This window comes from Acinonyx jubatus, chromosome B1, assembly GCF_027475565.1.
Source record: "Acinonyx jubatus isolate Ajub_Pintada_27869175 chromosome B1, VMU_Ajub_asm_v1.0, whole genome shotgun sequence".
NCBI classification, from domain to species: Eukaryota; Metazoa; Chordata; class Mammalia; order Carnivora; family Felidae; genus Acinonyx; species Acinonyx jubatus.
This window is the reverse complement of record NC_069382.1, coordinates 61376893-61402664: the sequence shown is the minus strand read 5'-3', so window position 1 is coordinate 61402664 and position 25772 is coordinate 61376893. Positions and strand designations below refer to the sequence as shown.

Sequence of the window (25772 nt, the reverse complement as noted above, 5' to 3'; positions counted from 1 at the left end):
GGATGTCTCAGTTGGTTAAGTGTCTGGCTCTTGATTCCAGCTCAGGTCGTGATCTCACTGTTGGTGAGTTCAAGTCCCGCATTGGGCTCTGTGCTGAGAGTGTGGAGCCTGCTTGAGATTCTTGCTCTCCCTCTCTCTCCCTGCCCCGCTCCCACTCATGCTCTCTCTCTCAAAATAAATAAACACTAAAAAAAAAAAAAAAAAAAAAAAAAAAGAAAAGAAAAGAAAGAAAGAAAGAAAGAAAGAAAGAAAGAAAGAAAGAAAGAAAAAAGAAGACATTTAGGACAATATTTCTCAAGTGAGATGGTCAATCAAATATCAAAATCGAAAATACTTGGTGTTCTTGTGAATACTTGGAACACATGTCAGACCTGCACTGATGGGGTTCGTGAAGCTGCACATTTTACAGACTCTCTAGATGATTCGCTTGCCCTCAAATGAATTATCCAATCAGAGCCTTTTGTTTTCTATACACGGGAAACGAACTTCTAAGGTGCAAAATTTCCTCCTTAAGTGAGACCACATAACCATTAACATTCCACCCACTTAAAAACAAGTAAAAGCAACCCATAAAAATGAGATTTGGAAAAAAAAATGAGATTTGGGAAAAAATAGAAAACACGCCCTTTGTTTACGGAGACAGCTAAAGGGCAACACAGGACTTCAATGAATATTATGTTGTGCATGTGTATAGTTACTAGTTGATATGCCCCACCTAGCCACAAATTAGTGTGGTTACCTTAAATTGCTAACATGAAAATCTTAACTTCCCACTTCTGAAGGTATTGGTTTTAGCCTCTCCGTTTTCTTTTTCTAGGTTTCCAAGGTTGCTCTTTTGGGCATGATTTTAGAAATGTAATTATAACTCTGGTTTTAAACTTCTGGACTATGTAATCAAGCACAGACTGGTCCTGGGGGAAAATATACAGTTCTTAGCTCTGTGTACATTGACAAGGAACATGACTGGATTCAAATCTAATGAGTGGCATATGTCTTCACAGTGGCAGCTTCCCCCCCCCCCCAACAAAAAAAAAAGAAATCCAAAAAAGAAGACCCATGCTGCTGTAGGAAATGTAGACAGAGGGGTGTGGAACCAGTTTCTCCAGAAACATTTTTCTGTTTTCCTTTTTTAAGTATATTTATTTATTTTGGGGGGGGGGGCAGGGGCAGAAAGAGAATCCTAAGCAGTGTCTGCCCTGTTAGCATGTTACCTGAGGTGGGGCTCTATCCCACGAACTGTGAGGTCCTGAGTTGAGCTGAAATAAAAGGTCCAATGCTTAACTGACTGAGCCATCCAAGCACCCCAAAACAATTTTTTTTATCCAATAAAATCATTTAAATGTCTGGGTCCTTTTCCAGGAGAAAGTTTTTATTCAGTGTGATACATTGTTGGGCAGGTAGAAAAAGAGTAAGTTAAGGGAAAAAAAAGTGTCTAACATGAAAAATGACCCACATGGTGTCCAGTTTTTCTGCTTGCTTAGAGTACTCGATGGATTATTTAATTAGATATATACAGTTCTTACATCCAAATGGCAACCTCTTCAGAATCACATCTATGTCAGAGTTGCTCCAGGAATATAAATCTTGTCCAAAGGGTGGGCATTTAAAGCTCTAAATGATTACAGATTTTTTACAATAACTTTAGGAGGGTTCCGGAGACATTATTTCTCAGGATCAGAGTTTTCTTTCTTATAACAGAATTTCATCTTTTCATTTTTAAATGTTTTCTTGGAAAAGAGTCTCCAGCCCCAGTCAAGCTTTCAGATGACAGCAGTCCCACCCAACATCCTGGTTACAATCTAGGAAGAAACTCTGAGCCAGAACTACCCAAATAAACTGCTCCTGAAAGATTTAATCTTAATGCCAAACTACATCCATTGTCCCCAGCGTTACACTTTGTTTTCCAGAGGGGCGTTACAGATGGATGTTGGCACAGGAACTGCCAAATGACAGCCTCTGTTTGTTTTTTCCTGAAAGAATCCAGAAATGTGCATTTAACGCAAGTGAAGACAGTATTTGCAAGATGATAGAATGCATTTTTATTCTCTTAAGCCTCTAAATCAAAGTGCACAATGTTCTGTTCTCCAGCAAGACCTTGCAATAAATGAAAATCCAACTCTTGGGTTTGTGTTTGGACTATCAATACAGTCATTAGAGATCCATCAGAGGAACAAGGTAACTGGCTGCCAATACTTCCTTTTTCGTTCTTTCTTTCTTTCTTTCTTTTTCTGGAATATTCTCTAATTATCGGTGCATCAAGATGGAAACCCTGGTCTTAGAACAGATGTTACTTTAAAAGCCTCCACCAGCAACCCAAGGGTACTTTTCCGGTGCCGTGGGTCTCTCAATGACATCAACGTTCCCAAACCCAGCCCTGAGCTGTCACTTCACCTGCGTCGTCCCCTGCGCCATTCCGCGTTTGACGTGGTTCCGAGCCAAGCACGCCAGCAGCCCTCCCCGACCACTACCGAATCCCGCTTGCGGGCGCCGGCCCCCTCCTCGCAGTGGTTTCTCCTGCTGCTCCCCTGGGCTCGGCGGCCGGTAGTGCGGCCCGGAGCCGCCGCTTCGCCCTTCCCCTGTGGGTGGCCCCAGCGCGCAGCGCGCACTCGGTGGCCCCGGGAAGGTGAGGCGGGCGGAGGCTGCTGCGGAACTTGGCGCCCCCAGCAGCGCCAGCCGGCAGAGTCGCCGAGCGCAGACAAAAGAGGCCGCGGGCGCAGCGAGGCACGGGCGGCGGCGGCGGCGGCGCGGGGCGATGGCCGCGAGAGGAGGCCGGGCGCTGCTGGCGCTGTGCGGGGCACTGGCCGCCTGCGGGTGGCTGCTGGGCGCCCAAGCCCAGGAGCCCGGGTCGCCCGCGGCGGGCATGAGGCGGCGCCGGCGGCTGCAGCAGGAGGACGGCATCTCCTTCGAGTACCACCGTTACCCCGAGCTGCGCGAGGCGCTGGTGTCGGTGTGGCTGCAGTGCACCGCCATCAGCAGGATCTACACGGTGGGGCGCAGCTTCGAGGGCCGGGAGCTCCTGGTCATCGAGCTGTCCGACAACCCCGGTGTCCATGAGCCTGGTAAGGGCGCTGCACCCTGCCGTCTCTGGGGGGCGTCTCGGAGGGCCGCAGAGGGGTGGACTGGTGGCGGTGGGGGAAGGTGGGGCCCGGGTGCCCTTTGGGAAAGGGCGGCTGGGGTGGAAGGTGAGGAGTGCAGGGAAGGATGGCGATGGAGATGAACCTGACCTAGAGCGTTGCGGGTCGCCGGGTCCCCCGTCCCTGCGGTCCTTCCTGCCCCCCCCACTCCCCCGTCCCCAGCCTCGAGCCCACCCCAGCCCTTAGCTCGCCCTTTGGTGAATATGGGCCAGAGAGGCTGGCGGGGTGGAGGTGGGAGCGCGGAGCAGGCGAATCTGCGCGCGAGCAAAACGCGGTGTTCACTTGGCCGAATCAACGACCCGGGAGAATAACTGAGAGTCCCCAGCGAGGACATCAGTCCTCCTTGCAGACAAGAGTAGAGAGACGAGGTGCAAAAGTCAGGGACTTAGAGGAAACGAGGAAGAGCCGTTTATCATTCGTTTCCTCAGAGGAAGCTGCAGAGGACCAGCTTACTGGGTCCTGGGGGCTCTGCATACCCATCCCTACCTGTGTGTGTGTGTGTGTGTGTGTGTTAGGTATGCGCGCCGCTGGGGTGCTCTCGGGGTGTTAAAGATAGCGGCAACACGGCGGGGGGTCGGGTGGCGGGGGGTGTGCAGACACGCAGGTCTTCCTCCCAGGGTGCGAAAGTGGCCTCTGACAGACGTTTCCATTTTGAAACCGCAGAAGGCCTAAGTAAAAAGGAATACCCCATTTCCCCTGCTTTAGCCATTTGACACGAATAGTTTGTGACCAGGTTTTTATTTCAGCTGATGTTCCCATAAGGAACATTCCCATAAGGCGTTCTTAAGCACCTTCTATCTAAATATGTTAAGCACGTTTTATTTACGTTAAATAGGATTCATTTAGTATCAATAAAGGGATTTAAAAAATGTTCTTGGGGCCCTTTTCAATATGCTTCTGCTCTTTGGAAATGATGTAACTCTTAGAGTGATATAAGGCCTTGTCTTCTGATAGTAAAGATACTGTTAAAATAATCTGGCCTACTAATATCATCATGGGATGCTTGCTTGTTTGTTTGTTTGTTTTATGACAAAGAAACCTAGAAAATAGGCTAAAATTATCAGTGTAGGGCCAGGATAGTTTTATAATGATATTTAAGAATCAAATTGAAAAAAGATGAAAGTTAAGTGACTAATAGGGACACTTGGATCTTCAAATGCAGAGTGTATGGGTTGATCCATAGTAAATCTTCAAACAGGAAACATTTCTTACCTTCAGCTAATATAAGAGGAAAGGTTTGTATAAATTTGCTGTCAAACCCTAAAATGAAATCCTAGAAAACATTTTATGTAGTAAGGTCTAATAGGACTCAGCGTGTAGACTTAGAAAGTTTGAAAATTAGTTTCTTACTATTATCTGAAAATGAAGGAACATTTGAAATGTGATGACTCCTTTTCGGTTATTTCCAATAACTAAAGTCCAGGTACCTCAAATAACCAAAATCTCCAATAACCAAAGCCATGATATCCCAGGCACAGATAAAGCTAATCTGAATATTTGTGTCTCCTGTTGCCTGTTTAATAAGAACCTTTTGTTATTCTGCTTTTAGAGACTGTTCCTCAGAATTTGTTACATTGTTTCTTCAAGATTATATGAAAGCTAATGTTAACGTTTTTGTTGTCTTGTTTCAAGTTTAGAAATAAAATTCTTTAAAAAATTTTTTTTCATGTTTATTTTTGAGAATAAGAGAGAGAGCACAAGTTGGGGAGGGGCAGAGAGAGGGAGACACAGAATCTGAAGCAGGCTCCAGGCTCTGAGCTGTCAGCACAGAACCCGATGCGGGGCTGGAGCCCATGGGCCGTGAGATCATGACTTGAGCCGAAGTCAGATGCTTAACCGACTGAGCCACACAGGCGCCACTAGAAATAATATTCTAAAGTGATATTACTCTTAGAATGCAATGTGCTTTTGAAGATGAAAACAGTAATTTTTTTACTTTAATACCTGGAACGTATAGACTTTCAAGATTTGCAAATTTTTCTTTTAGATTGCAAACTCTATAAGTGGAAGGGAGGGGGTTGGTGGATGAGGGAGGGGGTTGGTGGACTATGCCTCCAACACCTAGCCTGAATCTGGCACACAACAGGCACTCAATATGTATAATGGAAAAAATGAAATCAGTCATTAGTTGAATAACACAGTGTTTTAAAATAAAATGTTTTATTCCTCATAAAGACAACAACAAAAAAACAAACCCATTTTACAAAAGTGAACTCAAATGTTTTACATTATGTGCTTTATAGTTCCTTGTTAAATGAAGGGAACTTTAAGTTCATGGTATTACTTAATAACAAAATACAAATGTCTATCCATTGTATTTTTATTTGTTTTTATTTTATTATGATTTTTAATTAGGCTCCACACCTGATGTGGGGCTCGAACTCACCATCCCAAGATCAAGAGTCTAATGCCCCACCGATTGAGCCAGCCAGGTGCCCCATCCATTGTATTTTTAAAGGTAGAAATGACCTATTATGACCCAACACTAAAAAAACCACAGGGGTAATTTCTCCCTCTACCACTTATAAGAGGAAATAAGTAGGTTAGAGATTTTCAGTGAACTAGTGTTAAAAAAAAAAATTTAACAGTAAATTTTAAAGATCTTATCGGCTTTATTCACCGATTCATGAATGGGGTAGCATCCAATCTAGCAGATAGAAAGGAGCTCCAAGGAGTTGTGCAAAATGAGCACATTTTGTGCAAAATAAGCAGTAGGGAGCGGGAAGAAAAAGTTAGGCAAAAAAGCAGATTGATTATTGTAAGGTTACTTTCCTTTAGGGGACAGTAGGGATCTATCAGGCAGAATCCCTAGCTAGTGCTGATCACTAGTTTTGATTGACTAGTGATTCCTGATTGGCTGGTTTAAGAGTTTATTTCTGGAACAGATAAAACTGTAATTAAGTTAAGTCTTGGTTTGGTGATGTGGGGCTTAGCATAAATGACTCCGCTTTGGGCCTGTTGTCTTATTTCTAAAACTAGTAAACAGAGAGATCCGATTAATACATAAGTTTGATATGGGGCACCTGGGTGGCTCAGTTGGTTAAGCGTCCGACTCTTGGTTTCAGCTCAGGTCATGATCTCACGGTTCGTGATATCGAGACCCACGTCAGGCTCTGTGCTGTCAGGCTTGGGGCCTTCTTGGGGTTCTCTCTCTCCCTCTCTCTGCCCCTCCCCTGCTCCTGCTCTCATGCTTGCAGTCTCTCTCTCTCTCTCTCAAAATAAATAAATAAACTGAAGTTTGACAGTACTTGTATGAATAACTTCTTAGGGAGTTGGAGAATATCCACCTTTCTCAAATGGTTTTCAAATTCTTTTTAGAGTAAAATATTTTAAGAAATGAAAAAGAAATATGCACACTTATTCTGAGGTAGAAATGGATGCATTCAATGCTTTTTTGTTGTGGTTTTTGTTTTTGTTTTTGTTATTTTGAGCACCCCACACTCTAAGTGGGCCAAGTTCTTTTTTTTTTTTTAATTTAATTAATTTTTTTTTTTACATTTTCATCCAAGTTAGTTAGCGTATAGTGCAACAGTGATTTCGGGAGTAGATTCCTTAATGCCCCTTACTGATTTATCCCATCCCCCCTCCCGCAACCCCTCCAGTAGCCCTGTTTGTTCTCCATATTTAAGAGTCTCTTATGTTTTGTCCATCTCCCTGTTTTTAAATTGTTTTTGCTTCCCTTCCCTTATGTTCATCTGTTTTGTATCTTAAAGTCCTCGTATGAGTGAAGTCATATGATATTTGTCTTTCTCTGACTGACTAATTTTGCTTAGCCTAATATCTTTTAGTTCCATCCACGTAGTTGTAAATGGCAAGATTTCATTCTTTTTGATTGCTAAGCGGGCCAAGTTCTATGGGCTCCGCAGTGATACCCAAGCTACTCCCTGTGCTCTGGGGAATTGAGAATTAGGAACTGGAAGAACAGTGTGGGAGGACTGGGTAAAGGAAGATTGGGAACATTAAGTGACTGAAGACTGGATGACAAGAGGGCAAGAAATGTGCAGTTGATGTATGTTTTAACAGAGTCCTGTGCATCTAAGGTCAATGTCTTAACTATTTTCACCTTGTAAGTATCCTTTTTGTTTGTTTGAAATAATATTTCTTTCCTTTTTTTTTTAAACTTTTTAATGTTTATTTATTTTTGAGAGAGAGAGAGAGAGAGAGAGAGAGAGGGAGAGAGACAGACCATGAGTAGGGGAGGGGCAGAGTGAGAGGGAGACACAGAATCCAAAGAAAGCTCCAGGCTCTGAGCTGTCAGCACGGAGCCTGCTGCAGGCTCGAACTCACAAACTGCAAGATCATGACCTGAGCTGAGTCGGATGCTTAACTGACTGAGCCGTCCAGGCACCCCTGAAATAATATTTCTGATTAAGCTAGCAGGAGATAATATTGGGGTTAACAAATTCATTTTACTTGATTAGGACTTTGATCAACTTGCCAATATTCATTTTACCTTCCAGTAAGAGAGAAGTGTCACGTTTGTTAGTTTCCTAATGAAAATTGTAGCAAATGAACTTTAAACTTAAAAAAAAATGAACTTTAGAAAAATGTAGCAAATGACTAAGGATTTAGTTATTATAATAGAAGAGCTTTCCCAAAACAAAACAACATCTACAGTACACATAAAGCTTTCCCTGTGGTAGAACTGGCAAGTAAGAGGTTTACTTGGTTAGATTAGCAGGTTATGGATGGAAGGTGTTGGTTGACATCATCAACTGACTTTCTGAGCAGAAAGAGGTGACCATCATACTTGCTTGGTACTAGGCTGTGGGCTGAGCTCTAACTTCTCTACTGAAAATGATTCATTCTCTCAGATATTCTGCATTTGAATTCATCAAAAGGGAAAGAAAGTTCCATTTTGAATTGATCAGCAAGGAATATCCATATCTATTCTGTTGCGGCACCAGAGGAATCAACTTGATTCTTGACTGGTTGAATGTTGGGTCTTCGTTATTATTTTGTATCACTTGGAGACCCACAGAACTGTATTGGAGGAGGGTTGTGGGTATCAGCCATCCTCAGTTAGAAGAACCACAAGTAGTCCCGGAACCAGATTCATCTCCTCACACTTTGTGAGTCTGGACCCCAGATGCAGGACTAGAATGAGGGCTGGGTTAAGAGTGAGTCCGTCCTCCAACTGGGCTCTTGGCTGATCCTAGATTCTTAGATGTGTTCCCTTCCATACGATACCTTCCAGGACTTGTCATGTTCCTTATTTTTCTTCCTGTTTGCTTATATCTTATACTTTTAAAATATTTCTACACCTAGGGACTCATGTGCTCAAACCCAAACATATTCTCTCCTAAGCATGCATATCCATCATCGCAATGCTCATAAAAGAAACCTATAGTATTAATTTATGTCTATGCAATGAATCTTTATTCCCAGACCACACCTCCCAGAGTTGAACTGGAGTTTAGATTAGTGTATTTGAAGAAATAAACTAATTTGAAGAAGAAGACATGAATTCTTTTACATGTAGTTTAAGATGGCTCTTGGGAAGTAAATCTGATTTATAGCTAAAATGCTATCTTAGAAACATTCTTTGGAGCATAGATTTTTCTCTCTCAAAGGCTGGAATGATTATTTTGGACCTATTCCTTCCAAAATCTGTTAAAATTGAAAGTGTACGAATGCCAGTATTCATTTGCCAAATATTGTGATGGAACATTTAATGTTGGCAAAATTTCTGTCCAAATTAAAAACAAAGTGGGGATTTTGATTATTTCGTATGGCCTTTTTCATACCAAGTTAGTATGTTATGTATTCATGGGATGTGATTACAACTGAATAACACCTTATAGTTAGTGAAGATAGAGGTTAGATTCTGGAGAAGGATCTAGATGTGCACCACATATGGTCAAGAGTTATTTTTAGACCTGAGTCATTGCAGCTCTTGCCAGAAATTGTGTATTTGATTGACGTGTGATTGGCTTATGGAAGCGAGGAAATGGGACTGGCCCCTAACATTATATCCTGTGCTCAGTACCAGTTTTTTATGGAAATTGATTTGAGAGATGGCAAAGGAATCACCTCCCAGCATCCCTTATTGGCATACCCTAGGGGTGAAATCCCCACATTTGCAGTTACTTCCTTTGGGAGTGATATTTGTGACAAATACAAAAATAGCCCCCATAAAGGGTTACACATAACCTAGCTTTCCCCCAAGTATATTCAATGGAACATTTGTTCAGCTGGGCTTGAGAAATATTAGGTAAACAAAAATAAATAGGCTTGTATATTGCAAGCCTTATCAGAGCCCTTAAATAAGCTAGCCTATATTTCAAATCTCCAAGTTAGATGTATACTATACAGTATTTTCCAATATTTTTTCCCCAAGGGCCCTCCTCCCCCAACCCTCCCTTTTTTTTTTTCCAAGGAACTCATCTTGGAACTAGTATTGCACAGAAGCATTAGTACATTATCATTCATTAACATATTATGCAGGATTAGTTTGGCAATTCTCTAGCCGAGAGACTCATACAAGGAGTTCCTCAGGGATGGAGAGCATATGTTTTCCTTTTTTATTTTTGCCCATAAACATCTAGCATAGTGATTTGTGTAAGGTCTTTAGATATGCTTATTGAATTGAGAAATACGATTCTGAGGCAATCATAGGACAGATAATTTTGATAGGAAAGGTTAAACTAACAAATGCGTTCCAGTTCCTTTACTGGGAAGTAGCATTATGCCTTTTTTAAAAAAATTTTTTTAATGTTTATTTATTTTTGAGAGAGAGAGAGAGACAGAGTGTGAGTGGGCGAGGTGTAGAGCGAGAGGGAAACGCAGAATCTGAAGCAGGTTCCAGGCTCCAAGCTGTCAGCACAGAGCCTGATGCGAGGCTCGAACTCATGAGCTGTGAGATCTGAGCTGAAGTCGGATGCCCAACCGACTGAGCCACCCGGGCGCCTCAGTAGCCTTGTGCTTTCAATTTCTGTTTACCTGTTTTTCTTATCTCTAAAACAGGAATACTTAAAAACTCAGACCTCGTAGAGTTGCTGTGAGGTCGAAGCAGTAGTATATATAGCAAATAATTTAGTGAGGTCGCTTGCCTCTAGTTATTGAGAAGACGGGCTAATCTGTTAAAAATCTTCACTTTCAGTCAGTCTGGAAAATGTGCTCCATTGGCTCTGCTCATTTGGAGGAGGCCTTCTTGGCTGTGTTTTCAATGACACCTGACGGATGCTTACCTGTTCTGATGGTACCGCACAAGGCCAGCTGACAGCCCAGGGGGACTTTTCCCTGCTTGTCACTGTTTCTTGTTCACAAACGTTTGCCTTTTATCGATTTTTCAAATATGAGGCTTTTCTGCTTTTCTTCAGTTTAACATCTTCTTTTGCTTCATTCAGTAAGAACAGTGAAAGTGTTCATCATTATTTGCGAATGTCTTTATGCTTGTTCCTTCAGGTAGCTAAATAAATCCAGGGCAATCCCAGGATTTACTTTGGCAAACTAACTTGTTTTTCCAAAAAGTTTATAATGAAACTGTTCAGGTCCTGAATACTTTATTCTTTTACAGACTCAGTGTGAGTGAAAGCTCTTTGAAACCTCCTTTCTCACTCCTCCCTCATTTTGTTACTCTCAGTGGGATCCATTCTTTGTTTTCCATAGTTCTTTGAATAGCTGTACCATAAAGGTTTATAGTACACACATTGATGTCAGGAGGGTTTTGTTCAAATTTTGTCTCTTCCTGTTTTTTTTTCTTTTCTTTTCCATCTCTTCTTAGTTTTAATTAATTGCTCTTGGGTGAATTACTTAACTTCTCTTCAAGTCTGAAATTCATCACCTATGAGATGACAATAATCTGATGTTTAAATGAAATAGTAAATATAAATTCCTCAGTCTATTATTACCTCTATTATGGTATTTTCCAATGTTGGTCTGTGTTCCCTAGTGGACTGTGAGCTTTTTGTGGGCAGGGATTGTATTTATCCTAAATGTTTACTACTGTGTGTAAGACATAGTGGCCACTCAGAGAATGGTTGTGGAATAAATGAAATTTCTCAGACAGACAAAAAATGGTGCATCACAAAACGAAGCTGTATTGAAGGTCAGTGTTGATTTCATGCATGCTAGCATACCAGAAGTGTGACAACAAGAAGGGGTAGAACTGGGATTTTTCTTACATATACACTGATGCTTTGTTGTGATGCATCCAGTTTTGCTTAATGGAGAATCCACCACCTGTACGTTTCAGTAATGGCTTGCTGTGTTTGTTGTCTGCTATAACTAGACTCCTCCCCTTGAGACATTGTAGAAAAATTAGGTGGCTTCTGAAGCATTAAATAAAAGTTCTAGAGATAATCAGTAAAAATTTACTTAGTAAAATTTTTGACCTTTAAAAAATCTGCATGAGCCTTTGGTGTTGTGTACTCTTAAAAAAAAAAATTAAGTTTATTTATTTTGAGAGAGAGAGAGAGAGAGAGTGCACAGGCGGGGTAGGGACAGAGAGAGAGAGGAGAGAGAGAGAATCCCAAGCAGGCTCTGCACTGTCAGTGGGGCTTGAACTCAGAACTGTGAAATCATGACCTGAGCTGAAACCAAGAGTTGGATGTTTAACTGACTGAGGCACTCAGGCTTCCCTAAAACTGTCTGCTCTTTTGAACATACAAAGCACACTACCCAGGTTTTAATCATCCCTTCCTTCATGAGATGGCACTCAAATCATGCCTTTGAAAATGCCACAGAAAAGGAGGTTTATCTGAAAGCCAGCTGATGGGTCGAATGAGCTCAAATTTGAAATACGTTTAAATTTGCTCTTTCCTTCCTTTGTTAATTACTGTAATTGCTGCCAGTCCATTCCTCTGCGAATGTTTCTCTTTCTTTCAAAGTTCAGGCTATGGTGTTTTGTAGGCAATCCAGCAGCCAGCTCTTTCTAATAAAATGTGGCTTCAGAAGAGATCCTGTCTGTATTACCAGAGCCTTTTATTATTTTCAAATGATCGCCTACATCTTTAACTGTCCTCAAATAGTGATCCTTAATGGATAAGGTGGCTCATGTAGAGAATTACAGAGTTGATTCTTAAAGAAGAAATGAATGAATTATAATAAAACTCAAATAATTTTCTACTGCCAATAAATACCGTGTGTTCTTTTTGTATAGAAATCTGTTTACTCTAAAGTCACTGCTGAGCATCATAGTTCTATAATAATAATAATAATAATAATAATAAAACAATAATAATACATCTCATTTTTAAGACATTTGCTTTCAAAGACAGATTATTTAAAAAATGGATACAGATCACTCATTTCAAAAATGAGACTAAATATCTTTAACTTAAATCCTGGTTCCTAAAAAAATCCCTTGTTGTGGTTTTGTGTGTTGGGTAATTGGGAAAAACAACAATGATCTCACATATTTGCATTTGCAGGCAACGACTCACATGTTCACATCCCAGAGCGATGCTGTCTGATTGGACCTACCCCATTTCTCTTATTACATGGCTTAAATTATTCAACACCAGAAAATTTTCTCTTTACCACATAGCTGCTATTCACTGCCATTGTGTAATTCTTTTCTCCCAAGGAATATTTTGTTTCTAGAGCTCATTTCAACAACTTGCACAAATCATGAGCTTCACCATGAGTTCAGAGTAGGAAAACCTCGATATAAATATTGGGCTGTCACCTCCCTGACCAATATTCTGAAACTCCCCCTCCTCCTTTTTTTTCTTTTTCTAGTCAAGGGATAGTTTTAAAAATGGCCTTTTCTCATAACCATTATAAAAAATTGCTATGTAACATCTCAAGGTAAAGGCATCTTTCCAAGATGAAAAGAAAATATAGGCTTTTGTCAGTGTAGCTAATACCATTCATTTAATTTAGAGAACTTTTACTGAATCCCCATTGAATCCCCACAATAAAATGCTATTTTATTTTCTCTGCTAGTCCCCCCTTCAGGCAATGCCTTTGCATATCATGAAATGAGTTATTTAGTTTCTTGACTTGCATTTACTCTTTAACACACATTGAGCTTAATTTACATGCTGTGTCACTAGTGGTCACATTACTTTATTCTGTAAAATGTGTGCTGCATATAAATATAAGGGTCAAAGGGTTCCCTATTCTATTCTTGCTGGATCACTCGTAAAAACAGTATCTGGAGGGGAAACTACTGGAAATGTTAGACATTTGCAAAACAAAATGTCTTCTGTCCTTTTGTGTTTTAAAGTACAAACAGTCTTGGGGCGCCTGGGTGGCGCAGTCGGTTAAGCGTCCGACTTCAGCCAAGTCACGATCTCGCGGTCCGGGAGTTCGAGCCCCGCGTCAGGCTCTGGGCTGATGGCTCAGAGCCTGGAGCCTGTTTCCGATTCTGTGTCTCCCTCTCTCTCTGCCCCTCCCCCGTTCATGCTCTGTCTCTCTCTGTCCCAAAAATGAATAAACGTTGAAAAAAAAATTAAAAAAAAAAATAAAGTACAAACAGTCTTATTGAAATAGTTTAATTTGTCTCAAATTGTGACATTGTTCAGCACAGATCTTTATTATTATTATTTTTTTGAAGTTTACTAGAGCAAACCAGTCTCATTCATTGTGGAAACTCAGTCAATCTTAAGCCAGATTCTTCCCATAATCAGCTTTATGGGAATTAAGTTAAGGGACTTTTGGGAACCTGTATTAACTCTACACAGTCAACAGGACCTCTAGAGTGCTCGCACAAAGAGAAACCCAATTGTTAAATGTATTTTCTCAAGAGTCAGATTCAGTCTTTGGAAGATGCTAAAGCAATACAAAATATAGATAGATAATTCTCATGTGAATATTTTATGGATGTGAATGATACTACATAGACAAATAGACTAAAATACTATATAGACATACAGGCTTTGTCTAGATGATGGCAAGATAATCATGAATGGAGAAATCATTTTAAATTATTTGAAATTTCAAATTGGTTTAAGTATTTATATTCATAGATTCCACTTGCATCTCTAAAATAGCCTTCATTTTCCTTGTTTTCACTCCTACTCATAGCTACCATCAGGAATGAAAGACGTTTATCTTTTATCTAAGTGGCTTATTAAGAAAAAAGTCTTGGGGCACCTGGCTGGCTCAGTCGGTAGAGCTTGCAACTCTTGGGGTTGTGGGTTTGCGCCCCACGTTGGGTGTGGAGATTACTTAAAATTGAAATCATAGGGGCGCCTGGGTGGCTCAGTCGGTTGAGTGTCCAACTTCGGCTCAGGTCATGATCTCACAGTTCCTGAGATTGAGTCCCACGTCAGGTTCTGTGCTAACAGTGTGGAGCCTGCTAGGGAATCTCTGCCTCTCCCACTCTCCCTCTGCCTCTTCCCAATTGTGCGCTCTCTCTCAAAATAAATAAATAAACTGGAAAAAAAATTTTAAAAAGTCTTCTCAGAAGCTTTGTTCTTTCAGGAAGGTTTTTTGAGTTATTGTTGCTTTCTCTAAATCTGGTCAGATATTCCACCAGGCTTTTAGATATTTGGTCAGAGTTGCCTTTATTTTCATGAGGATTCCAGCTAGATACCCTCTGAGGTAGGTTTGGAGAACCTAATGGGTTAATGTGGGCCCACATTGTGTTCCCATGCCACCTGTGGCTATTCCTTTCTTCTGTGGCTATTAAAATGGAGTCGTCATCAGAATAACGATTGGGAGGCTTTTGTCTGTTTCCTTGGGGTTATAAACACTCAGGGATGTGTACCAGCTCTTTTACTGCCCAGCCTTTATTCAGCAGCTCTCCCTCTCTTTGTAAACAGCCTCCAGTTTGGTCCTCCATGAACTGATTTTCCATACCCGTCACAGGTGAGGAATTGGAGAGTATTTATCTTTATGGGAACTTAAAGATGCAGAAAGTGTCTGCCTACTGTTGAAAAAAAAAAACCAAAACATTTGAAAGATTTCCTTGTGTGTTTTTTTTAGGATCTTGTCACAAGTAATCTTAATCCCCTGTAAAAATGCACATAACTTGCTGTTCTTTATGCATTAGAAAAGACTTCATAACCATATTAAGAATAGTTACACTATAAAAAAGACAGGTAACTTGAGGAGGTTATTTTTTAAGACCCTGAAATCAAGAGTCAGATGCTCCACCGATGGAACCAGCCAGGCACCCTTCAAGGGGGTTATTTCTAAGATGTGGCATGGGGCCGGGCGCCATGAGTGGCTCAGTCGGTTAAGCGTCTGACCTCACCTCAGGTCATGATCTCACAGTTTGTGGGTTCGAGCCCCCCATCGGGCTCTGTACTGACAGCTCGGAACCAGGACCCTGCTTCGGATTCTGTCTTCCTCTCTCTCTGCCCCTCCCCTGCTCGCACTCTGTCTCTCTCTCTCTTTCAAAAATAAACATTAAAAAAAATAATAAAAAGAAGTGTTATAGGGCTGTAGAAAGAACAGTCTGAGTCCTCAGGCACATTTGGGTTAAGTCTGTACTGCCTTTGTTTATCAAACAGGGACAGCCTATTATCAGCTACACAAAAAAGCCGAATTTCTTGGCTTCCATGTCCTGAGCATCGTCATTTCATTTATCGCAAAAATCAGAGTTGCAAAATGAAGTTTCAAAAATCTGGTTGTATATTCAGGTACAAGTTAATAATGTAAATCATTGCTTGTGCTGGAGTTTTCCTTTTCTCCAGAGGACTAGGCCTTCTTGCTAATTTCTTAATTGATTTGACAAATATACTATATGCTATATTTAGTATGCAATTGAATACTCTTTCAATATTTGTAAGAGTAGTGTGACTTTGTCAAACAGAGTGATAATGGAAAGAAAGAAAATAGCTTTGAAACAAGATGGAAATTTCTTGGGGCATCTGGGTGGCTCAGTCAGTTAAGTGTCCGACTCCAGCTCAGGTCATCATCTCACTGTTGGTGGGTTTGAGCCCCTCGTCCGGCTCTGTGCTGACAGCTCGGAGCCTGAAGCCTGTTTCGGATTCTGTGTGTCCCTCTCTGTGCCCCTCCCCTGCTCGTGCTCTCTCTCTCTCTCTCAAAAATAAACATTTAAAAAAATTAAAAAAACATTGAAAATAAAGAAGCAAGATGGAAATTACTAAATTATTTTAAGAGCCAAGGAAGTATGAAGTCAAATTAGTGGTATAATCCCCTGGGAGGGAATTGCCAACTCCAATTTGTCTTGAAAATCAGATGAAGAGAGGGCATAAACCTAGGGAGGTGGGTAGGTCACCATTGCTGTCTTAAGTTTTGCAGTTCATGAAGTAGAAATTGAGCTCAACATGGCAGTCAAGGTGGTGACAAAAATTGCCCCCAATAGCTGTCAGCATCATTTGACCAGAACTTCAGCCAACTGAGGTGGTAACCCCCGACACTGCCCACATTCCTTTGGGAAGGTAACCCCAAAACTGTGTGGCTCGATGTAGCTGTTTGCTTTTGAGTAAGACTCTTAAACCCTAAAGAGATTTAGAAATAATTTATATATTATTGGGATTTCAAGGACTTTTAAAACTTAAAATGTTTAATACAATTTGGTAGATTCCATTGTCGAAAGATTAATTTTGTAATTCCAGTAAGAAAGTGTGTTATGATTTTTAAGATGAAACTTTAACAAGTTTGTAAACTGTATTAGAACATTAAGAGAACTTAAGAATCACCATGTATGGAGTAGGGTGTGGGAGAAATGGGTGAGCTGTTTTTGTTTTGTTTTGTTTAAATAAAATTAAAAGAAAGAATGATCATGTACATTTAATATTAAATTTACCATATTATTTAAGAAGGAATGTTTTCAATCAAACAAAATACTTAAAAAGGAAATTGAACATATTAAATTTAGTTTTACAGTTTGAAATATTTACGATAATTTAATTCAGTGAGCAGATTTCCCTTGAAGGTAAGATTATAGAATCTGCTAGATTTGTAAATACATCGGTATGATTTATCAACTGAACTTAAATGCTTAAGGAATAACTAGGATTTTGAGTTTATAATTTGTAACTCTAATAAGTTCAATCTTGAATTTTAAAAACCAAATTAATTTCTAAATTGTTTCTGTTTGCATAAATCACTCTTTCGGGTGTCAAAAAGCTTGCATTTAGCATTACTTTCTGTATGCAGTGGCTCAGAGCTCAGTAGGGAGATTAAAGTAGGGAGACATCCCCCTCTGAAAGAATTTTTGCTTCCCAATTCAGGAGCTATAGGAGATTTTGGAAGCGTTGTACATTTGCAAAATATCTGATAAAATGCTTCCTTCTGTCTGCTAATGCATGGGAAGGATCCTATAAGCTTCCCTTACATCACCTTTCTCCAGGTTAGAACAACATCTAGGCCTGTGTGTTGCTTAGAAGTCTCCCCAATATACTTACCTGGTGTTTGGTTGATTCCAGTGTTTCACTGTCCACTGTAGTGTCTGGGATTAAGAGTTTCGTGTTTTCATACAAGTGAGTGATGCACAATTTTACTGTACCGCTCAAATCCATTTCAGCAGCTGATTTTTCTCTCCTCTGGTCACTGTGGACTGAACTGGAGAACCTTCATTAAAAAAGTGCAATAATTTTACTCACGTGTCTAAATTGGTGGTGTATGTTGGGAATGACTCTAAGCCTTGCACTTGCAGTGAAAACCATGAACTATGTGTCAGTTGTTTTTAGTATTTCTGAAACCTTTGTTCCATTATTTTTAGACTTCTGGGTATGCTTTTTACAGTTGATTCAGATTGCTGGATAGATGGGAGTTGGGGTACTTGATATTGTTCTAATAAACATTTCTCCTCTTTTGACTGTATTTTAGTTTGCAAGACAGTATCTTAAAAAATTACATGTAACTTTCAGGAACATTAAGTATTTCTTCCTGAATAGTTTTATCATTGCTGCCATTGTTATTTTAATATTGAAGGTGAACCATTGATCGCTATAATTCAGTGAACTCTGTGTACAGGGAGAGGGAATGAATGAGAATGTGTTTCTTAAATGAATGTACAGAAGGGTGAGACGGGCTGGTATTTCCCCCAAAATTCATAGAATAAAGTTAATGTATTTATGGAGTCTGTAAAGACAGTAGTATAAGCAAAGCATTTATACCTCTGCCAACATTTCCAAGAGGACAAGAAGGCTCTCATTTGTAGACCATACCACATTTTCCATGATGTTCTTAGTTCCCAGACCAAGGTAGTAAGAACACTGTATTATCAAAAAAGGCCCTACTTACAACTTGCAGGTATAAATCACCCTAAATGCATAACTAAAAACATTCATTCACTAGGCATTTAGAAATGCCGGAGAGAAGTGCTTTTAACCCAGTTCACATTTGGAAATCCAACTCTGGGTAGTAGAAGTCAGTAAATGATGTGCATCTTTTATTACTGTATATTATTATATTTGTATCTCTAATGAACCTATTTAACAATAATAGCAAGGTACTTATGACTGACATTCTGCAAATTGAAGAGATACTTACAAAAGGAGCAACAAACAACAGTTTACCAAGTACTTATTATGAAAGTATTGACTCAGATTCTGTAAGGGGTTGATAGAGGAATCATGAAGGGAGGGCTTTCAGAAGGAAGGGGGACTTGAACAGGTCTTAAAGTGAATCAAATCTGGAAAGTGGAGAAGAGGAATTCATTCTATGCCAGTATAAGATTATTGTTGTATCTTTTTCTTCACTGTCCCTGTTAGTGGTGATATGTAAGTATTCAATAAATGTTGTGATAGATAATTACTTTTCACTAACATGTGAAATTTTTACCTCGTTAAAGAGAATACAGTGTTTAGAATGTTGTCCTTTGGGGTAAATTTCCCTCCTCCGGAGGGTAAAACTATTCGGGATAGAGATTATGCTAACATTATATATTATAATGTTATATATATATGTAATATGTAACATATTGTGTACATTATATATAACATTTTATAAATTAAGCATATAAATGATATGGTCATATCAGATATCATAATTATATTAAGCACATAATATATATTATATTGTAATAAGTAACAATTAATTACCAATATTTTTCCACCTCTACGTAGCTATTACTGGAAATTCGCTAAAATATAGCTCAATTATACTTGACTATACATTTCAAAAACTGTCCTTAACAACAAAATAAGAGCAACACCAAAAAATGATGTAGTTTGAATTATTGAAGGAGAATTCAGCCCATAGCTCTTCTCCATGTGTTGGCAGCCATTCCAGAATGTTCATCCAGATGTATTTGTGTAACATTTGAATAATGATCATGTAGTTTGTCAGACGATTTTGGGAGAGAAATTCACTATGCAGAAATATTTAGTATTTAACTAATTTTTCAAATTATAGCTTTTTGATTAGGGTAAAATTATTTTAAATTGTTCCTAATGTTAAGCCCAGTCTTTATTAGTGCTACATAGAATTGTGAAATGGAATCATAGAATTTTTTTTTTTCCTATCTGGAAGGAACACTCTCATTTTATAGATGAATAAATTGAACCCCAGAGACAGATTAAACAACCTGCCAAAGCTTATGTAGCCTAGGAGGCCTAGAACCTGTTTCCTGATAGACAGTTGGGCATTCTTTTTAGAGCATTTCCCATAGCGATGTTGATACAGAGAGGGGAATAAACATGACTGTTTCTTATGTGGCCGTTAAGGGTCGTAAGCTATTTGCATGGACTGAAGTCTGTGAGGGAGTTTACAGGAATGTGACTTGTCCGTGTTTTCAATTCCTTGGATTAGATTTTCCTGCCTCTTGTGCTGTAATTGGGTATGGGTGTGCTGGAGGTGGATGGACAAGGCCAGGCCCGGGGAGGCCGGAGAGTGTGTTAAGTGGCCGGATCAGGAAAGGATTGAAATGAATCACTTCAGCATACTCTAAGTGTATATAGAAAATGTTATTTATTTCTTTCTTTTGGCTGTAGTAGCTACTCTCTAGGAAGAAATAAGCTTTTGTTGGAAGATTGCTCTGATGAACTCTTTTGAGGGCTGGACATTCAACCCTGAAGAATCCGCTAACTTGAATAATAAGGAGAGGAACATGTTCAGAGACGGTGTGGACGGTCAGAGAGGGAGAGAAAGACTTACGATGGCTTACAAAACTTTGGGGAGGACAGAAATGCCGAATGCAGAAGTCAGCAGAATCTACTATCCTCTGTGATGCTTTGTGGAGTGCATTACTTTGGGAGACAAGATGAGGTACTTTATCTTGCTTCAAGATAAACACTGACAAAACCAGAGGTTGTCCAAAGGACACTTACACATACGCTACATTTATGAGAATTTATTAACAAAGGTCAGATATGCACTATATCACAGCACTTCCTAGAAAACATACAGGCAATTTGGGGGGAATGTAATCCAGACATCTCCCATCTCACTGACCCTTTATAGTGACGTCTTAGATTCCTAAATTATGTATTCCAAATTGGAATCCTAGTCCCAGGAGAATGTAAACAGTGGGAGAAGACCTTTGTGAGGGTGTTGTGGTTTGTAAGGCCAGCTCAAGGTTTGTGTGCCCCATGCAGAATGAATCATACATTGTGTTTTTGGAAGTCAGGGGTACAGAATAGAAATAACTAATATTGGGTGAGGTTTCTTTTTCAAAAATAGTACTTGTGTTGCCCTGTTCCTATGTCTACATTAAATTTTAATGTAAATAAAGTTACTTGTGCTAAAGAAGAGTACATATTTACTGAGAATTTTTTCAAACCAACAATCAGGACACAGTTTCTTAAAGAACTTTATTTCTAAGGGCACCTGGGTGGCTCAATTGGTTAAGCATGCAACTTCAGCTCAGGTCATGATCTCACAGTCGTGAGTTTGAGCCCCGCATCGGGCTCTGTGCTGACAGCTCAGAGCCTGGAGCCTGCTTCAGATTCTGTGTCTCCCTCTCTCTCTGCTCCTCCCCTGCTTGCACTGTGTGTCTCTCTCTCAAAGATAAATAAACATTAAAAAAAAACTTTATTTCTATATTTGTGTATGTTTTATAAAACATAATGGTAGAAGGATTATTAATATTATACTGCATATCTAATAAATAGGCTATATCTAAAGGATACAGTTTTGTAGGTACTATACCTCGGAAAAATGCCCCTTAAATTATTGTACAGAAAATAGTGGTATGCGTTATTGGAAGACATTAAGAATGTATATGAAATATATATGGGTGAATCATTTTTGTTTTGTGTTTTGCCATTTGTGAGACCCTATCAAGGTGATTCGATGATAGATTCTGTTGGTAATTTACAGGCAGCACTGGGCAAGCAGTAAAAATGCTAGAATCTTCAGGCTGATGTTTGAATGAGAGGGAGGGTGTGTTCTCATGAGCAGGAAATGGGTTCATACTACAATGAAAAGAGTTGAGATAAGTTTAAGTTAATTCAGGATAAAATAACTTGCCTTCTGGTTATCATATTGTTTCAGGTGAAAGCGTTGTGTCTGAATTATTCAGACAATGGCTCTAATTCCCCATTTGCTCTGTGCATGGTCATTTGGGCATCCATGAGGGTGGGAGTCCAGAGGCCAATTGGCGCGAGGTCAGGAAGAAGGTGTGGGGAGACAGTCTTCTGTGTGTTAAGGGTCAGGGAATAATACTGGTAATGATTTGCTTGGGCAGTTTCGTCAGCACTACTTCTTTGCCAACGTAATAAAAAAGTGGCTTTTTAGGGTCGTTTTCCAAGTTCTCTTATAGCAATGGATTAGAATGAAAAAGAGTGTGGATTACATTTCAGCTTGTTTCTTACTTTCCGTTAAGGATATACTCTGCTTAGAAGCTGAATAGACAACGCAGGATTAAACCTGAAATCACAGATGCTGCATTTTTATATAGTTCAAAGGTTTTATGTGATATTTCACATAGACAATTTTACAGGACTCTTGTGAAATTTCTTTGTGTTTTAAGTTTACTTATTTATTTTGAGAGAGAGAGAGGCTTGTGAGAGAGTGCACGTGAGTGGGGTGGGGACAGAGAGAGGACCCATCAGCACAGAGCCCGTCATGGGGCTTGATCTCAGGACCTACGAGATCATGGCCTGAGCTGAAATCAAGAGTCAGACACTTAATAGGCTGAGCCACCCAGTCACCCCTGGAAATTTTTTTCAGAGAATGCTAGCTGGGCACATACAAGGCCTGTCGATGACTGAAGGACTTCAGAAGTAGAATGACCAAAAATATTTATAGTGTTTGTGACAACCCAGTCTTGCGTGTATGGGCCAAAGAGTGGGCTAATTCTAGTATGAAGAAGAGCCATCCCTTGTCGTAAGTAAATAAAAACTAGTAGACTTTTTATCCAGTCAGTTATTCTAAGACCACTGCAACTTTTTTCTCCTCAAAAAAGGACTTCTTTTTTTCCTCATAAAAAGGAGTTACCACTCAAATGTTGCATTCACCCTTTCTTTTTTCCTCCCTTAAAAGGAAAAAGAAAGTGTGTTTGTATTGTGTGTGTTTACATATGTTGAAATTTTAAAGTTAGTTGCGTTTTCATGAAAAAAAAAAAGTTTTAGTTAATCAAATGTGTTCTTTGTGCAATGAGGTTTTTTGTTTTTGGGAGATATATTACATCCCGTTTCTGAATTCGTTTCCTGAGTTATCTTTAACTGGACCGAGGGATCTATTAGGTTGTGTGCTTGTGTCAGACTCATCACGGTTTACGGCCTGGGGTCTTTCTGCTATAGATTCTACAGCCTGTCTTTGAGGTAGCTCAAAATGGTATAAATAAGGGAGAGTGAAAGAGCAAACATAAGCAAAATTATCGAAACGTTGTAAAAGGAATAGGAATTGATTTTGTGTCTTTGCTCATACTTCTATAATGCATAGTATGTGCCAAGCACTGTTCAGAGGCTTAACTCCTCTAATCCTGAACCCCTGTGGGATTGGTACTGTTATTATCCCCATTCTACAAATCTGAAAACAGACGCACAGAGAGGCGACATTTAACATCACAGGCTTGTAAGTGGCAAAATCCAGATTAGAATATACATGGGTATATAGCTACATTGTTAAATCAATACACAAAATCAGTACATTAAGACACCTGTTTGCTTCATCCATCCCTTTCTTTTCTGCTCAGACCAGTTCCTCTCTTCTTGCCTCTCTCTCTTTTCTCTTTGGAAAAATTCTCCTTCTTATATGTGATTTGAGCAGGGGTTGCTGCTATGTTCCTAGACATCCTCTCTCCTTGCTTCCAAGGTCTCCTTGCTACCCCACCACCATATCTTGAGTTTACAGTGTATTTCCAAACACTAGGTTCTCTGCATTTTCATCAGGTAAAACGAGGTTATCTGCCCTTGGGCAAATTATCATTTCAACTTAAAAATGGAGTTGAATTAAAAATAAGATTTAACTTATGTAATGTAAGTTATGCAATTTTATTCGTATTGGATAGCTTAGAGGCTGGTAATAATACCATTCTGGTCGTTTGTACATTATTTATTTCCTTGATTAATCTCTTTAATCAGATATAATATTAGCAACAGACTCATAAGAGTATGTACCAGTGAAAATTTTCTAAGACATTATATTTAGAACTTAGCCTACCAGTGTATGCACACACACATACACACACCTTTAAATGGAGCGTGTTTATCTAGGAAATCAAGAGAGTTAGAAACAGTATAGATAAACATTTCAAAATGGAAGGGCAAATGACTCTTCATAGGTGGACCTGATGTGAGATGAGTGAAAAGATCTAGTCAATTACTTTAGCTAAAGTAACCTGATCATCATAGCTTGGAACATACTGGAGTTTTAAGATGGGTGCTCATTTTCACTGGAAGATCCAATATTTTTTCTGAAGTAGGTGTTGCCATGGTGACAGAATGGCTTAGCCACTGAAGACTAATTTCATTGGTTGAGTGTCTGAAGACTTGCTTGTTGAGTAACATTAATATGTTGCCTCCTGCTGTTTTTTTATTGAGGAGACCATCTGGCATTAAGCCGTATTTAAAGGTACAGTTCTGTTAGACAAAGAATATTGGGTGACGTACGCTGAGGTGTTAAAAATAGGTTTTGCAGGAATTAGTTGTTTTAACTAATCCGTGACTAAGAAATTCTACTTCAAATTACTGCATATTATAGCCAATTTTATTAATTCATCTAGGCTTTGACACTAGGAATTAAAAGCTTTATTTTTGAGCTTGCTTATGTTATACAAATTTATTTGCCTAAATATACACCTTTACATGATCATATTAATCTTGATGTGTCCAAAAATGAATCCACTTGATAAACTGTTCTCTCCCATTGTATCTCCACAAACCATATGGTTAGAGATATATTGTAAAAATAATGATTATTGAAGATGTTCAACATATTGGAACAGGAATAGTTGTCAGTTTTTCTTTTGTGTTTGAGGGTGATAAAAAGAATGGATTTTCAAGTAAGAAGTGAAAAGATGTGAAATGCATGTATTATCTAAATAAGTATCCATTCTAAATAATAAGTGTCTGTTGTGTATAAAGAGATATACCCAATTTTTAAGAAGCTTCCAATATGGTAGGAGGGGATAAGGTGCATATATATGATAATCAAAACAGAATATGGCAAGTACTTTAATAGAAATGCAAAGTGAAGTTTGAGATAAAAGAATGGAGGAAGATATATATTCAATAAGGATTCCAAGAAGTCTCTGAGGAAGAAGTGGTGCCTGATTGGCCTGGATCTTAGCAAGCTTAGATGAAGAGAGGATTCTAGAAGAAGCAATAACACTCATGTAAATTATAACCCCAAGCTCTCTAAGAATGGGTTCCAAGGTAATTCATGTTTGGAGAATAACAACAACATACTTTGTGTCCAGCGCTTACCACACATGCAAAGGCAGCAAAATCTTAACAGACAGGCTTTAGTCATATTATGATGTCCTTAAGTAGAAAACGTATGGGCTGCTAGTTTAAGAAAAAGGGAATGTGTGCTTTTGACAGGTTTAGTGAGGTGTTGTGGACCAACCACCAGGAGAGAGATGTATGGTCATTAGTTTGAAATGAAAACTCCGAGGAGAGAGTTTGAGGACAGAGGAAGAATTTGGGGAATCATTGGCATGGCTGGTGCAGGTGAAAGTGGTGCTTGTGGATGAGACCGCTGAGGGAGAGAGAATGGACCAAGGAAAGGAGGTGTCTCAGGGGAGAGCCTTAGGATTATATTGACATTTTAAAGGTTAGAGGTGGTAGATGGAGCAGAGAAGTAGTCAGAGAAGTGGAGACAATTGATAAAATTCAGTGCCATAGAAATCATGGGAAGAGAAAGTTTCAAGGGCCGGGGGGCTAGGGCAATGCCAGGTGCTGTTGTGGAAGTTTATGAAACAGAGGTCTCAGTGAAGGTCACTGGCTTCCTGGACCAGCTGGAAGTCACTGTGACATGTCGGGGAGCAGGTTCAGTAGAACCGAGAGGAAAGAGCCAGACCAAGGAATAAGGAGTGAGTGGAGGGTCGTTTCCCCTCAAACACGAACCTTTTCTTATTCATCCATCAAACCAAGCTTCTTGAAAGATTAATCTTTCTCTGCCTCTTCATTACATTCATTCCAAACTCACAGCAGTGTGGTTTCCATGGCATCACGCTATTGAAACTGTTCTCATGAAGGGCACTCATGATCTCTTCCTAGGGTGACCTTGGGTCCTGGCTTTCACTGGAGCCATAATCTGTGGTCCTCGATCTGTGGTCCTTGAGTATTTGTTAACAGAGCCTCGCTTTGCTCTCAAAACTTCCTGGTTTGGGTGATAAGTTCTGAGTCACCTTGGCTTTCAACTACAACTTCCACTGAACAG

The 25772-nt window shown here is 39.6% G+C and overlaps 1 protein-coding gene across 1 annotated transcript in view; it reads left to right on the top strand.

Moving 5' to 3' along the window:
* Window positions 1–2605: 2605 nt before the first annotated feature.
* The window catches only part of CPE (carboxypeptidase E), a 113970-nt gene continuing 90803 nt past the window's right edge, over window positions 2606–25772 (top strand). Inside the window, exon 1 of the mRNA XM_027068542.2 lies at window positions 2606–3059. Within this exon, the coding sequence (XP_026924343.1) occupies window positions 2753–3059 (307 nt within the window). The 5' untranslated portion in view covers window positions 2606–2752. The remainder of the gene's footprint in view (window positions 3060–25772) is intronic.